Here is a 16,645-nt window from a genome sequence, read left to right as displayed (position 1 = left end):
AGGAGCCCTTACAATTAAATAAACACCAACTATCCGTACCTTCTCGATAAGCACGCTCTGATGTCCAACATGAAATTACAGGGTAGAGGAACAACGGAGATTCCTTTCCTGTAAGCTGTGTTCCAGGACCTGCATCAACAACCAAATGAAATCCCTTATGAAAAGCAGTGAGAATACACAATAGAAACTCCACCTATAACTGACCAAAAAATCCTTCTCTAGCACAGAGGTTGCTTTTAAATATCTCACTGTCATCCAGAGAGAAATTCAAATGCTTGCTCTTTTCTTCTAATATAAGTAGCTGCACAACTTAAATAAGAGCTTACAGATGTGACTGATGAACTTACAGCTACTAGACTAATACAGAGGATGTCTGGCGTTCATGAGAGTTCTAACAAAGAGCCATGAAAATCACATGTGGAGCAGAATGTGCAGAAAGGACATGTCAAAAATGTATTTAAGGCTATACAACAAGAACTGATCCCACGATACTGCTATTGACTAATGCTTACATTCATACTCTGCATATGGATAACATAAGTAGGTAGACGATTCTTTTTTCTTAAGCTAAATAGTTACAAAACTATATGTACAGATTTAATTTATATTCTATAAATAATGTACTTCATATAGAATACACAGATATTAATAGTATACAGAATATATAGGACAGTAACTTGGATTCAAGCTTCTGGCAGTTAAACACAACAGCATTACCAGCTGATGAGCACCAAAACAATGTTATATATAATACTTGTTATTTTTCCTTAATAAAAAAAAACGACCTACAAATTTTGTGTTTAGACAACTCCTGTGGTTGAAAAACATCAATGCAGCAAATCCCTGAAAAAATCAAGATTAAAAACGCACTCTGGAACCAGTTGTAATTGTGGATCAATAGCTACAACCTCCAGCAAGAACAGTCAGTTTAGGTCTGTTGAATGTAAATAATATCCAATTAAGTAGGACAGCCAGCAGGAAAAGCAGACTTTTAAAAATTTTCTTTTTAGGACATCCTTTTTTAGTACTCTCTCCAATTTGACAAGTTCAAAAATTGTTGCTCCAAATAAGCATTTTCACAAAGAAAAATATGTCCCAAAATTTTTTTAATGGGAAAAGATTTGAAATTGCAGAATTTAAATTGTACTGCATGTTAAATATTTTGGTTTTCTCTTCTTTTGAAAGAAGTAGATTCAGCTCTTCTCCATTTTTCTTGTAGACTATCATCAATGGAATGCTAAGTGTTGATCCAATTATAAGGATTTCCTATGACAAGGCCTTTTCCAAAACATTTTTAACAGCATGTCCTACAGGTGTGCACATTGCCCTAAAGCATTAATACATATTTGTAAGGACAGCTGTAAGCTTTGCATGGCCACACCAAAAGGCTTCTTCTCAATTTGTATCCTGAAACTATTGACAAATAGGCTTTTTAAACAACAGAGCAGACTTAAGTGATCAATTATTTCCCCAGCTACTGAAAATGTGGGTTTCTTCTAACTGATCAATCCATTAATTTAACTTTCTATTAAGTAATCAACACGATTTTCAATTAACTTACAGAATTCTTTCCTTATGTGACTTGTTCTGCAGGAATGTAGGCATCAATGTGAGCAAAAATGAAGGATTATTGCACAGATTAATGGAATTTTTCCATCACCTCTTATCCTATTTTTCACAAGAATGCTTTCTCTTCTGAACAAATGCATATACAGAGGTGATGGATGATAACTAGGGGTGCGGTCTTGCAGCAAAGGCCAGTTGCATACTGGGCTATACCAGAAACAGCATGGCCAGCAGGTCAGGGAACACGACTATTCCTCTCTAGATGCGAGACCACATCTAGGTTACTGTGCCTGGGCACTGGAATACAAGACACCGACATAGTGGAGTAAGTCAAGAGAAGGACAGCCAAGATGATAAGGAGCTATAGTGCATGAAGAGGCTGAGGGAACTGGATTTATTCAATCTTAGGAAGAGAAGGCTAAGAGGAATCTACACCTACCTAACAGGAGGAATACAGAATGTGGAGACAGACTGTCCTCACTGATAACACAACAGGCAATTGAAACAAGCTGGAAATCAGAAAATACCAAACACATATAAAGAAAACCTCTCTAACCATAAGGGTGGTTAACTATCAGAACAGGTTGGCCATAAAGGTTATGAAATCTCTTTCTTCATAAAGATTCAAAACTTGACTGGATAAGCCTCAGAGCAACCAGAGCTAATTGCACCTGTTTTGAGAAGGGGATTGGAATAAATACCTTTCAGAAATGCCTTCCAACCTATACTACTCTGCAATTCCATCCAGGCTCCAAGGAATACAAGATGCCATGTAAATATAATGGGAAAAAAATCAGTGGTGTCTCTGAGATTAAGTTCTAACCAAATTTTCTTTATAATTATTTGTTAATTCATTTAACTTTGGCAGGATTATTAGCCAGAAAATTCTTGCGCTTGATCCAGACTCCAAGATATTTTAAAATACACATATTCATTCCTGAGTTAAAATATAGTTAAATACTAGTATGCATGCAATTCCCTCACAAAAAGGACAATTTCTGTTAACTTCCTTCAGAGAGAGTTTTCTCCACTAAAATTTCCTGCCATGGTCATTACTACTAGCATTGGCAGGGTATTAAGACAAGCTATAAATGGACAGTGGTTATTGCCACTGCATTTTCTGATTTAAGAAGATAAAGCAAGCCTAAATAACATGAAATCCAATTTAAACAGATTGGGAGAACATAAATATTTGCAAAACTGTTCACAAAGGAATATTCCTTTGAAAGAAGAAATGAGTGTTCCAGTGGAAATTTCAAAAATATGAATACACACATCTCTACCAGGTGATCATTATTGCTTTGGTTGAGTCATCATGGAAGATACAAAAAATAAAAGTACTTCTTCAGTAAATGTAATTTTTTACAAACAAACCATAGAAAACTCCATAGACAAGGATAAGACGTGTTTCAACAGTACACCCACCTGGTTCTGTCAGTTTGAGGAGATTTGATTCAAGAGTATTTAGATTTTCTGCTGCTTTTGCCATTGCAGCTAAATGGGATGCCCTTGAGGAACGTCTCTGAAATATTAAATACTTTGTTACGAAAGCTTAGCTTTAACTTAACTAAAACCAGCTTGTCAATAGTGGAATTCAGCTTAGATCACAAGTCTTCTAAATCTATACCTTATAATTTCATCAATATTGTATTATTTTTCTTTTCTGATGAAACTAAAATTATGTTCATTATTTTTTTAGCACAGCATATTTTGTCAAGCATGGGGACTCCTCATCTCTGGAGGTGTTCAAGACTGGGCTGAATGAGGCACTGAGAAACCCAGTCTAGTGCAAGGTCTCCCTGCCCAAGGCTGGGGGTTGGAGATAGATGATCTTTAAGGTCCCTTCCAACCCAAACCATTCTATGATTCTAGAACAAAAAAAATAATAAATCTAGTCATCAAAATAATAGAATACAGAATTTAGAGAAAAGAAGAAGTAAAAACCAGAACAACTACTTTTACCTCTTTGCCAGTGCGTATTTCTTCAGTTTTCACATCTCCTGACTGGCCAGGTGAAACTCCTGGTGAGATCAACAATTTTTTCCCATAGTTAATGATAACTGCTGAAAGTTCATACTCTTTCCATGAACGCAGTACCTATAAAAGAATAATCTGCTAAACAATTTTTTGTTTACATAACATGTATTATTTCATTACTGCCTACTTATAATTATCAAAATGCATGAATATTACAAATAGAAATTAATTACTCAATATGCAACTTTCTTTTAATAAAAACACCCAGGACTATAGACATGTAAAAAAATTGGAATTGCAGATATGTTATCTATGTGTTCTACTTCTGCTTAGCCTATCCCTCAGAGAATAGAAAGATTTACCCAGAAGTATCTATTGCTGTGATTGACACTCTCCCTGTTCTTAGACAGTACTGCTATCAAAGAACATAAAGGGTAACTAAATGATCCTCATTTGCCTCTCTGGTATCAAGTACACATTTTAAAATCCCAACTGTATTAGTGAAAGGACCGGTGAAATTTATTTTTAAATTACAAAATTTATAAATTAACAGCATAGCAAATGTTTTTCAACGGCTTTATGTTCTTTAGATAGAGCTCTAAAGGCCCAAGTGCTTCTACTATGTGCAAGCTAACTTCACATTAGGATCTTTGCCTTTGTGATCCTAAGTGTATAGATTACCTTAGGATAAACACAGTACATGACCTGACTGTAAGCCAAAAGAAAAACATATACCATGCTTTAATGAGAAGCATTTTCAATTCACTCATTCTCTTTGCTATTCTGCATGCTATCCTGTTGAAATGCTATCTCTAAGGAAAAAAAAATCAGCAATATTAAGTGGTAGTCAATTAGCTGAGGAATCCTACAACAAACACTTAATCAAGGTTTCAAGGCTTCTAATAGGCTTTATTGGCCCTGACAGCATTCACCTGGGGCCTATGCCTGTGGGGCAAGGAGCTCCCTCTCAGCTCAAGTCTAAGCCTACAGTTCCTGCTGGCTGCTATATGGCAGGAATGCCGGTCTCCAGCTTGGTGCAAGTCATGCCTGGGTGTGGCAATGGATCCACTAGACTGGGCACCTGGCCCATGGATCAGCTTCTGAGCTTGACCTCGGACTGTTCCCATCACGATGGACCAGCTTGCTGGGCTCTGTCTGACTCTAGCCACCTCACCAGGCCTTATCCTGACCTGTGGACTGACTTCCCAGCTTCAAATCTGACCTGCCTCATCACCACAAATTTGCCTGATCATCTGGATGCCTGGCTGAACCTCAATACCAGATGCTGCTCCGCCAGCCATGGCATTGCCCTTGGCTCCTGGCCTCACAGCCATGCTGGCCTTGCAGAGCATTTTTAGGGTTATTTGATACTGATCTGGTCTTGTGAAGTTAGCACAAAGATTCAGCTCCTACAAAGACCCAGCATGGGGGAATCCCTCAAATCCTTAGCCACAGCTCAGCTTCAGTATGAGCTCTTAGTTGAGGTACACACCCAAAGCTAGAGGAAAGCTGATTTTTTCAGCATCACACATTTACAGTAGCGAGTAATTAACTGCAGTATGTCCCTATACATGAGGGAAAAAATCCAGTACCGTGTTTCTCCTTATCTCACCAAATAGATTAAGTATCTGAATCATAAATGTCATCTACAGATATATATTATGGTTGAAAGTCGAGGTGTTTTTATTTTTGACAGCATGCAAGACTAAACAGTATAAAGTCTCTTGTATCTAATTAGCAACTAAAACAGATATGTTAATCTGATTAAAACTACAAATATGCTCATTTGCAATAAATAAACTTTTAAACGTATTTATTACATGTACGTCTTATTGAAAATAGTACTGCCTTAAATGTAAAATTACACAAATCATATAAAATGTAGATCTGATGACACAGACTAATAGACTATTTCCTGAATAAATAGTAAAAAGTCATAATGTCATTGTTATAAAAATGCACTGATTCAAAGATACTTAGAAGTATTTGTATGCCTTTACTATTTAAAATTGCTGGTTCTCTAAGACATCATTCTGAAGGCCAGCTTACTAAATCTCTCTTCTTTTTTCTTCAAAATGCCAAGAGCTGTATCTCAAATTAAGCAGTAACCACAAAAATACAGACCATACCTTTGCTGTATGATATGAAGCACAAGCTATCATGTGCTGAATACTCTCATAACATCCTTCCTGTCTCCTTTGCAAAGTAGCACTTGGAATTTCTTGGAGAACAGCCAAGCATTTAATGAGGATCTGTAAATACAAGGGTTAAAACAAAATTTGGAGTCTGGAGCATACTTACAAGCTTCTACCTCTGTACAGCCCACTGTATTTCATGGTAAACTTTAAAAATACTTGGAAATCTAATTAATAGGATAAAACATTAGCTGTACAAATGCCAATAATAAAATTTCCATTTCATTGAACAATGTCAAGATTTCAACCACAGTCTTTTGGAATAAATTACATGTTTGCATAAAATCCCAGATATTAACATACAGATACATGATGGATATTTTTACTGATTTAACTAACATGGAATGCAAGAATGTCTAATTCAGTGAAATAATCCTACTGGAGGACTGTTTAAAAATATATTGAGATGGTAAGAATTTCAAATGAAAAAAAAATATTTCCAGTATGCTGTAAAAATAAAATATTTCTTCCCCCAGTTTTGTCCATCAGAAATGAAAAGAACATGTGGCTAAATTATTTTTCACTTTAATTAAGAAATCTGAAAGAAGAGCTATTTCCAGTGACTAGCTGTACCTTTAGTAGGACACCACAGCCAACAGCGTCTTAAGCAAGAAGCTATCCCTGTATTCAAATAGATGATTTTTTTTTTCCCCTAATTACTCCTGAAAACTTCTCAGGGCCCTAAGTGTCCCAGCAGTCCTTCCCTGAGCATCCTCACTTGAGACCTCCCCTCATATCCTCTGCCCAGGAGCCCAAGAGTGGCAATCAAGCTCAGGCACAAGCCTTCAGTCCCTGCTTGAGCTGTGGTACTGCTGTTCTGGTCTTCAGTTCTTTCTCCTGGATGGGCCTTGGACCTGTGCTGTAGCCTTGCCTTCAGCCCCTGGTTTCAATTCCTGCACCTCCCAACTTTTTCTCCTGGATGGAGCCTGGGCCAGCCCAATAACCTCATGTTCTCTGGACTGTCCTGGATCCTCTTACCAGCACCCTGCTCTGTCTGCCATATTCAGATGCTGCTGGTCTCTGCCTCACCTACAGTGCAGTCACCTCATTCTTTCTCACAGAGCAAATATACTCTTATTGCTGCTACCTAAAAAGGCTACCTAATTACAGGAAAAAGATTTGCATGTTTCTACTATATGCTTGCTGAATCTAAAAACCACATCTGCTGTTTCATAAAATGTAGTCTGTTTTTGAAGAGAAGGTGCTTGCTTCTGGGAAGGAGCACATGCCTGAAAACTAAAGACTGCATTGTCAAAACACTGAATAACTTTCTTTTATTTAAGAAGAAAACAAAACTGTATATGAAGCAAACATTCTGAATTTAAATAAAAATGCCATCTGCAAATAACATTCAAGTAGAAATTACACTGTAGGATTAAACTGTAGATCTGCTACAGTTTAAAATACCAACAATCACCCTAAAGAAACAACTGATTCTCTGCAGTTACTTCACCATATTTGAGAGCAGAATGTGTGCAGCTTACACCAAACTTATCTACATTGGGGACACATAAAACTCAAAAACATCAGCTATTAAGAATTCAAAGCCTAGATATTTAGCTCTCCAACTGTACTGCCTATTATAAGTTTAATTTGAATCACTATAACTGCAGGACCTGACAGCTGCTTTGTCTTAAAATGCTCTCACCTGAACTACTGGCACTAAAAAAATCTTGTGATAAATAAGTGGGGCGAGGAGACCATAACACTGTACAACAGACTGCAGGGCATAACTTGGATCGTTCAACCAGTTGCTAAGTTCAATTGCCACAGTCATTCTTTCACATTCTGCTAATCTAGCTACCTGCAAAAGAAAAACACATTTTGATTTAAATATTCATTCTGTTGTTTAAATAACTTGAGAGTGGAAGAAGACAGATGTTACTGCAGTTTAAAAAGCAGGATAAGCCGCAAGTAAGATAAAAGTTTAAGAATTAATTTAAATTTACATCTGTTAGAGGTATACTAAAAACCACATTATTCCTGATACTAAAGGAAATGATTGCTCTTGATCTAATTGTGCCCTCTGAGTTTGCCCATATAATTTACAAATTGAGGCTGATTAATAATCTCAAACTATGTGGAGTAGAAATTTCGCATGCTAGCCCCTCAGAGGTGGCAAGGGAAGGATAAATCCTTCTTTTCCCTTCAAGTTATATGTTGCAGTCCTTGCAAGTGAGAGTTGATCTTGTAAAGTCACAGAGTAATCAACTGCTCACATTTTTTACAAGTACTTCAGCAAAGAAAGGAATAGAATAGGAATGCAATAAAAGAGGAGGCAAAGCCTGACTATCCAAATAAAAAAGAAAGGGTGTTTCTTGTCATTAACATGCCATTATACTATAAAAAACTCTGAAATAAAATATTACTATATTAAAACCATGAAAACCTGTTAGAAGTCACATCTTATTTAAAATACATATATTACATAGCATAAATGTTTAAAATTTAAAAGTCAAGGTAGATCTTAATGGGACAAAAATAACAATTATTATACTTGTTTCTTATATTACAGTCTACCACCACTGAAGTCAAGAAAAATCATTTTAAGTAGGAATCTGTGGGCTTTGGATTAGGCAATGACTGATTCAGAAACCATCATTCCAGCAGGATTTAAAAAACCAACAGCTTCTGAAATACTTCAGAAAGAAAGGCCATGTAACCCACAGAAAATGGAGTATTCTGTAAATAGGATTAGTTGATTGCCACATCTATCTTGCAATGATGAAATAAAGCTAATGAAATAAAGCTGATAAATCCAGTACATTATTTTAAACCACACATACTTGCTCTGTATAAAATATCTCATTGGAACAGATGGAATCACAGAACAGTGCTCCTTCCACGACATTAATATCAGAAACAGCAAATATATTCCTCAAAAAGAGGTGCAAGGTAATAGGAGAAGTCTGAGATACCGCTTCAAAACGTAACCTACAAAATAAAAAAGCAAAAGAATGGTAAAAACATGTTAATTATGATTCAGATCTTGCATGCCTGACACTGCATAATAATAAAATGAAGTCTTTAGTTTTAAAATTATGGACAAAAATGATTACTATAATTTCTTCTAGAAATAAGAGTTACATATAAAATATAAAAATTTGTTTAAAATTTGTAAATTAAAAGCTAAATAAATAAAAATACGACTTCTTTTGAAATTGCTATCCACTTTCTACTAATCTAAGACAACTTTTCCTTATTTGCATCATCCAATCCAGTGAAAATAATTTTGAACTGTCTTTCAAGACTTCAGATGCAACAGCTTATTTTTTTCACTGTCTCCTTTTACACATTGTTCTTCTGTATTCTGACAATGATACGCACAGTTGTGAAGTCCATTAGTAAGTATTACTAACAGACTCCTTTTCAACACTTATGTCTTGTATTACAAGTCTCTTTTGCCTGCTTTTCTGTCAAGATATTTTTTGGTTAGATTTTTTTCCTCTTTCCTGGGGACAGAGAGGCATTTGTAATTGCTGTATTTTTGTATTTTTTAAATATTTCTGTTACAGGAAAAATCCTATGATTTTGAAGTACAAGAAATAAATTCCTTCTTCTCGATTGTATTTCCTGAACGAGACTGAAACTCGAGAAGGAAGATCAAATAGACACATTCACTCACTTGACATTACCAAGATACCACCACCATGGCTTCTGGCTGGAAACACAGGTTTTCTTTCCTTCAGGCTCCCTCTGCTGTCCCTTTAGCGAGTCCAATTTCTTACCTACTGCTCAGTAAAACTGAAACTACCTGATACCACAGCTGTGAGAATCTTCCATGTTAATTGAAAAACAAAAAAAAGAGGCTTGGCCATAACCATCAGAAAAGCAAAATCCCCAAAACTGCTTTGCACAGCTGCTTAAAATTTTCTGTCTTCATCTGATTTATCTGAAAACAGACTCATTATAATGTTATCTCTAGAGCCGGATGTGTTAAAAAAATTGCTTATGAAAAAATAGCAATAATAAAACAAATGCAGACAGCAGCACAATGACTATTCTTGGTTTGTTGCCTAGGCCAGGAATAGATTAAAAAACCCCACATAGTCATGAAATTGCATGCATAGTGATTTTCTGCCAGCATCATTGCAATCCACAGGCTGAAAATCCCAACTGCTGCTATGGCTATGGCATGTAACACCAAGACCCTTCGTGCATTTGTATGCCTGGTATCAGACATGTGGTGGCACTTGAAGGGCAGACACTGAAGTTGATTATTTGTATTCAGTTATATTGGATGTTAATTCATTATCAAAGCATAAATAGCTGACTTACATATAAAACTATTTTTCTTATAATATTTCATGTCTATGATTTCATTAAAATATTTTTTATCTGGGAATAAATTCAGTTTTGATGTATTTCTGAGCCTGGATCAATTGAATTTCAGTAAATGTAACAACAAGATTTCTATCTGGGTGATGAAAACCTTCTATAATTATGGTTGAACATTTGAAATTTTTTCATGAAATAATTAATTTTAAATATCTCTAAAGCCCTTTAGCATATGCAAAGACTATTGGCACATTATATTGCCACCCCAAAACAAAATTAGCAAGCATTTACCTTTTTTGGTTGGTGTTCTTGACAAACTGTTCACAATTTCTGATATCTATTGCTCTCTTAATTGGAAAGTCAAGAACCCAGTGCATATGATACATTTTGCATATGAAAATGCATCACACAAAACTAGTACCAACTTTGGAAATGTTTCACAATTATCTTAAGAAAACAGCCATTATAAATAACTAGGTGTGTAAATGTTATCAGTGCCATAAATAACAAAAATGCTTTGCTAATTATAAACCTTTATTTCAGAACATTTTTCATATCACAAGCCTGAACAAAATTCCACAAGTTGGAACTCTTCTAAATAAAATGTGCACAACTACAATAAAAAAATTATGAGAGATAATTAATTATTATTTTAATTTTGTTTCACCAATTACCTTTTTTCAGATATAGTCAAATTACTTCTTGCAGAAATTACAGCTGCATTGGGAGGCAGTGGAGAAGAAACTGAAACAAAGTAATCCCACATTGGTGAAAACGCTGCTCTGGCTAATCTAAAATTGCCCGTCTGATAGGCTACCTACAAAATAAACAAACAGTGAGTTGACATGGAATAACCAAGCCAGACAAAATTACAGGATAAATAAGGTTTCAAAATTACCCACAACATGTAAATTTACAATTTCTCTAAGAATATCCTGACACAGTTGAATAAAATACATGCAGCAATAATCGGATTCTACTAATATTAGTGTGGTTCAGATTTAGCACCAGAGAAAGCAAAGGGGGCTCTTGACTGCTGACCAGTGCTCTATCAGCCCTGTGTGGAAAACTTTACAGGCATTGTGCTGCAGTTCTTGAAGGCATATAAATTCATTTAGGTTCACTTTTCTTTTGCTAATACTGCAGAATGCCCTTCTCCTCTGAATAGCAGGACGTAAACTAAGCCAAATAAGTAGGCATAAATTCATGTGGATACGTCTTACACTGGAATATTTTAGGAAAGCTTCTAACTGTTCCCCATGATCTATCTATATGGCTAGAAAATTTCACTTTTCTCTGTGTCATAATCTGATTTAAATACCTTTTTGTAAGAACACAGAAAATTATAATGATCTGACAACCTTTGTGGTCTTTCACAAGATACTACAAAACTAATTTCAATATGAAAATGGTTGGCTTTGATATCTGCTAAGTTTAATAATATTTTTTATTCCATCATGTCTAACAAGATGATTTCTAGTACTTAGTCTCAACCACAAAAATGAAAAAAACCCAAATTATAAAAAAAAAAAAAAAAGAAAGAAGTTAAATGCAGACTGTAAAAAGAGATGGGCAAGAAAACTATCTGAGTCCTTTCCACTTAACCTGATATTTCTAATAATTTTGAATTAAGAATGAACTTACTTAGATATAGTATTTTTATGTTAAAATTGTAAAATTGTGATTTCTGCTTATCAAGCTTTCAGCAAGAAGGTCTCAAGATGTTACCAGATGCAGTTTTAGAATAACCACTGAAAACAAGTAATTACAACCAAACAAAAGTAGGTGTCCATCATCATATTATAACCCTACCTGAGTTAGATATGCTTGAACAGTAGTAGCAGAAAGGGGTGGATAGGCAAGGATTGGCTTAGTCATTTGCCCAATTGCATCCCCAATAAGTTTTCCATCTGAAGAATATGCTGCGACAGCAAATATGTATTTCTCATTGGCATCTAACCCTTGTACTTCTAAGAGAGTTTTTCCATCTGCCGGTATCTACCAATAAAAATATTTTTCTAGTTAGACTCGCTGTACACATCAAAACAAATCTCAAATTCTAAACTTTTATTATTAAACAAATTATTTAATGGTCTTGGATACAGTCAAAGTACAATCTCGATTAATAGCTTGTGATGTACTAGATTCTTGTATTAAATTCTTGAAAACGATGAGAAAACAATGAAATGGTAGGTGAAAAAAAAGGATCAGTTTTCTCTGGAATGATGATGTGTACACAGAGCACATAACCTAAGAGAACAGTTAAGTACCAGGACCTGATGTTTTTTTAAGATACTTGTGTCCATTTGAACATTCACACAGTGATTGCCCATGCTTGCAGTCACTGAGCTGAAACACTCTGTCCCTGAGCTGTGCTTCCAGACAAAGATCATACTGATGTCCTTCAGACATGGCACCTACTTGTATCAGATATAGGCAGAGATATCTGTGGTTCTTTTCAGCACCATTAACAGTATTTTGGAGGCTGTGAAATAAACAGCATACTTTCAAGATCTTCATTTTTCCTATAAGTAATTGTATTCCTGCACTTTAACATCATGGCTCACACCTAAGAGGATTTTCCACCTTCCTCTCTGTGACCAAGCTGACTTACACAAGGAAGATTCAAATACTTCAAGGGTCTTGAAATAAGAAACAAGTGACAGTGATAGAAGGATAATATGAGAATCGAGATCATCATAATGCAGCATCAATACAATGCTCTTATTCAAACAGTCTGTCCTTCATAAGGAGACCTTTGAACAACTGAAATCCCTTCAGGATGCTGGGGCTGAATCCTGAACTAGCAGACCAGAAATAAGTGTACAACAGTCTGCAACATCCCTTTATGATAAGTTGATAGATTATTCTATCCCCAAGAACTCTAAACATTTTTTATTGAAGTCAGCAGATAGAGACTTTGTCTGCAGATCAGCATTTTGCAAAAGCATATCCTAAAGCAAACAGAAGTTCCATTGCAGAGGTGTATGGTTAACCTCAGATGTGTGTGTCCAGAGCTAAGATGGTCAGTGGCTTGAATGGACTGCAGCAAATTCACAGAAAAAACAGCTGGCAGTGGGGTGAAAGTTACCTGTGAAACACTTAAATCACCTGAGATGGAATGAAATATTGAAACTAACTCGCTAAACGTCACAGGAAGCTCATTTTTGTGGATTTGATGATCAGCGTATCAGGAATAACATCAAAGCCTCTACTGCAAGTACCTACACACACCTACTCTTTTCATACATTTTCCTTTAAGGAGGGGAGCCAGAGGAACAAAGGGTGCAGATTCCCTCTCTGTCACCAAACACAAGTCTATCAGTGTTAGTATAGAGCTTGCTTACAAAGCCAGGAAAGCCTGAAACATCAGGCAAAAGAGATTGACATCATTTTTCTGTCACAAAGCACAAGAGACCTGCCCTGCAAAGAACAGAACTCTTAATAAAAAGATTTCCAGATACAAAAATGATCACTGAGGTGATCAGTGAAGGGTTAGACTACAGAAGCTGATGAGGACATGCTGAAGCTTTCTTGCTCCTTTATTAAATTACAAAATGCACAGTATTTGGATGGTTCATTGTTGTCATACAGGAGGAAAATGCAATAGCAAGCATGAGTGAATGAAAACCAGAATTTTCTCAGTCTGTGCAGAAACAGCAGGATGTGTTTCAAAGGAAAAAAAAAAACTCCCTAAAAATGCAAAACCAAACCAAACAACAAATAAACAAAGAAACATACAAAAAAATCCAAAAAATTAAAGGTCAAATTGTAATGAACAAATAACATAGAAGTACCAACACAGTCAACATGATCAGTCATAAGTAATTAAAGATGTGTGGGATAATTCACCATACCACATGTTCACAGAATGAAAGGGAAAGAGCATGAACCTAGAAATAAACTGTGTCTGAATGTGAAGGTTATTTAAAAAGTTATATTATCATGCTGGCAGCATTAAGTAAGGCAATGTCTTGTTTAGAAGAAATAGCTGATAGAAGTTACACAATTAAGAAGAATAATGAATTTTTATCTGTTTAGAATTTCTCTTTTTTTTTTAATTCCTGGGAAGAGTAGTGTCTGGAGCACACTCTAGAAATGCTTCATATACTTTCTTTTGCTTTGGCATCTCTTATATATTACTCAAAAAACCATACTTGTAACAAGGTACAGATTTGTTTAAATTTTGACACTTTTGAGTAATTTATTTTCTTATTCAAAAAAGATTCCTGGAAACTTTTTGGTGTAAAGATAGAAGAGTTTGTTAAAGGCTTAGCCAGTTACATGATTTTAAAAAATGTGTCAGATAGAAAGAATTAGAGTTGGATTTTTTAACAGGAATAAGAATTAACTAAACAAGTTTTACCTCTGTCTTACCTCTTCTCCTGAATTTTGAAGTTTATTGCTATTTAACCTTACTTTCGTATTACTTCCTCCTGCTACACAGCCCAAAATACAGTACCATGAAACCTTGAAGAAAATGAGAACAAAATTACTTGATGCACGCTATTGTTTCCAATTTTTGCCTAATGTAGAATGTACAAATTTTGTGAAAACAGTCTCTGCAAAAAAACTCTACTTACTTAGAAAAAAGTATAGTCTAACTGCACTAAAAACATCAATTAATTTATTTAGCTGGAAAACTAGATATACAACTAGTGGGAATAAAAACAGATGATTCTCCATTATCCTAACCCCACCTTGAGTTACCTATTCCTCAATGCTATCCCAAAGCACAGACTCTAGAGGTCATAGATTTAAAGTCACCTAGATCCATTATTCATCCATGATCCATTATTATCCCTGCAATGGTATTCTTCTAAAGTTGGCATTGAGTTCCTATTTAGCAAACTACTTGAGGATAGATCCTTAAAATCAGGCAAAATAAATGCAGGTATGACATCCCTTCCTTCTGTTGAGTCATCAGACCTGCTGAGGCTGCATTTGATCTCAGTGTCTGTCATCACTGAAGATACTGAAGAGCATCAGTGTGAGTGATTCCAAGAGTGAGCTCTAAGGGACCCCACTCATCACCATCCACTACCTGGACATAGAGCCATGGACTACAACTCTGGTTGTGTCCATCCAGCCAATTCCTTATGCAATGAATGGTGATTCACCCATCAAATCCATGTCTCTTCAATCTGGAGATCAGCCATGTCATGTGGGACCATATCAAAGGCTGTACAGAAGTCTAAATTATGACATCTGTTGATGTTTCCCTGTTGACTGTTTTTCACAAGGTGTTATTGAAATGGAGAAGACTATTTTCAGCAAATGAGCCTTAAGATCTGAAAATCCCTCAGGTATTTTGACTCCTAGTACAAGAACTATATATGTCTAATTAAATCCGAGGCACATATTTATCCTAAGAAACTAACTAAATCTGAAGTATTCAGTTCATAACTTCTACATTAAAAAAATACCTTTCCTGTCTGCTTAACAGCTATGTGTTAACTTCAGAAAAAAAATGTCTTCTAGACTACCTAGCCTCAAATTATAAGAATAATAATCACACTTCGCCATCTAGCGGCCCAAGATGCTGCATTCACTCTCCTATATTTAACAAAAAGAAGTTGGAACACATACTAAAACAAATGAACTACCAAACTTTAAAGTTTGAGAGATTTTTAAATTTTATTTTAGATTCAGTAAGGACAAAAATGATAAACTTTTCCCTAATAAATTTATTTGAAATTTAGTAATAAAACTGCAAGAAAACTGCAGGTTATGAAACAACTGATCACAGAAATACTCTTACCACGATTAATAAGGTTTGAGTTTCTACTGGGTGTATACACATGATTATTTTGAAGAAGCTTGCAAAATCACTATGAAAATTTCTTTCTCAAGAAAACTGCAGCTAATGATTTTTTCATACTTCAGCCTGTTTGAATCCTTTCTAGACAAGGGATGGCGAATAAAGTGATTTGGAACAGTCAGAAGGGATTTACTAAGAGCAAATCAGGGCTGACCACCATGACTGGCCTCTGTGATAAAATTACTTGATTAACAGAGGAAGGGAGAGGAGTAGATGCCATTTACTTTTCACAGTAGTGCATGGTAGGAGAAGGAAAAACAATAAATCTAAATTGAAGCAAGGGAGACTCCAACTGTACATAAGACAAGAAGTTTTCTATGAACATGTTGCCCTTTTGGAACACACTTTCCAGAGAAGTTGTCTCCATTCTTCGAAGTTTTCAGAACTGACTGCATTAAGCTCTGAGCGAAGTGTTTTAGTCTCACAGCCAACCCCACTTCAAGCAGAAGGTTGGACAAGAGACCTCTCCTAATACCCCCTATGATCCACATAGTCCTGTGACTCTATGTATTCAACAGAAAGTGGATTATTTCCACCTGAACTATGTCACTTCAACACTTCATTAATAGAGACTTCAGTGTTGTACTTTTTTGCATCTCGTCTCTCTTCAGAGGGTAACTAGGACTATGTCAACCCCTAAGCAAGAAAATTTGCTTTTGATATTTGGAATAAGTATTAGACAACAGAAGCACCAAGTGACATGATGCACAAGATTAAGAAGTCGCATGCAAATGTGAACATCAAAACAGTGAGTCACAGAGGAAAACTGACTCACAGGAAAAAAAAAAAAGGGGATACTTAATTAAGT

The 16,645-nt window shown here is 35.6% G+C and overlaps 1 protein-coding gene across 1 annotated transcript in view; it reads right to left on the bottom strand.

Annotated features, from left to right (window-relative positions):
* CFAP54 (cilia and flagella associated protein 54) overlaps positions 1-16,645 on the bottom strand; it is a 101,765-nt gene that overhangs the window by 53,422 nt on the left and 31,698 nt on the right. The window contains exons 22-30 of the mRNA XM_053978379.1: positions 14,394-14,486; positions 11,829-12,014; positions 10,691-10,833; positions 8,525-8,672; positions 7,387-7,542; positions 5,673-5,795; positions 3,529-3,663; positions 2,992-3,088; positions 40-129 (exon numbers count right to left, since the gene is read on the bottom strand). Of these exons, the coding sequence (XP_053834354.1) occupies positions 40-129; positions 2,992-3,088; positions 3,529-3,663; positions 5,673-5,795; positions 7,387-7,542; positions 8,525-8,672; positions 10,691-10,833; positions 11,829-12,014; positions 14,394-14,486 (1,171 nt within the window). The remainder of the gene's footprint in view (positions 1-39; positions 130-2,991; positions 3,089-3,528; positions 3,664-5,672; positions 5,796-7,386; positions 7,543-8,524; positions 8,673-10,690; positions 10,834-11,828; positions 12,015-14,393; positions 14,487-16,645) is intronic.

Source organism: Vidua macroura, chromosome 5 (genome assembly GCF_024509145.1).
Source record: "Vidua macroura isolate BioBank_ID:100142 chromosome 5, ASM2450914v1, whole genome shotgun sequence".
NCBI lineage: Eukaryota > Metazoa > Chordata > Aves > Passeriformes > Viduidae > Vidua > Vidua macroura.
Note: the sequence above shows the minus strand (reverse complement) of the source record. Positions and strands in the feature narration are given on the sequence as shown.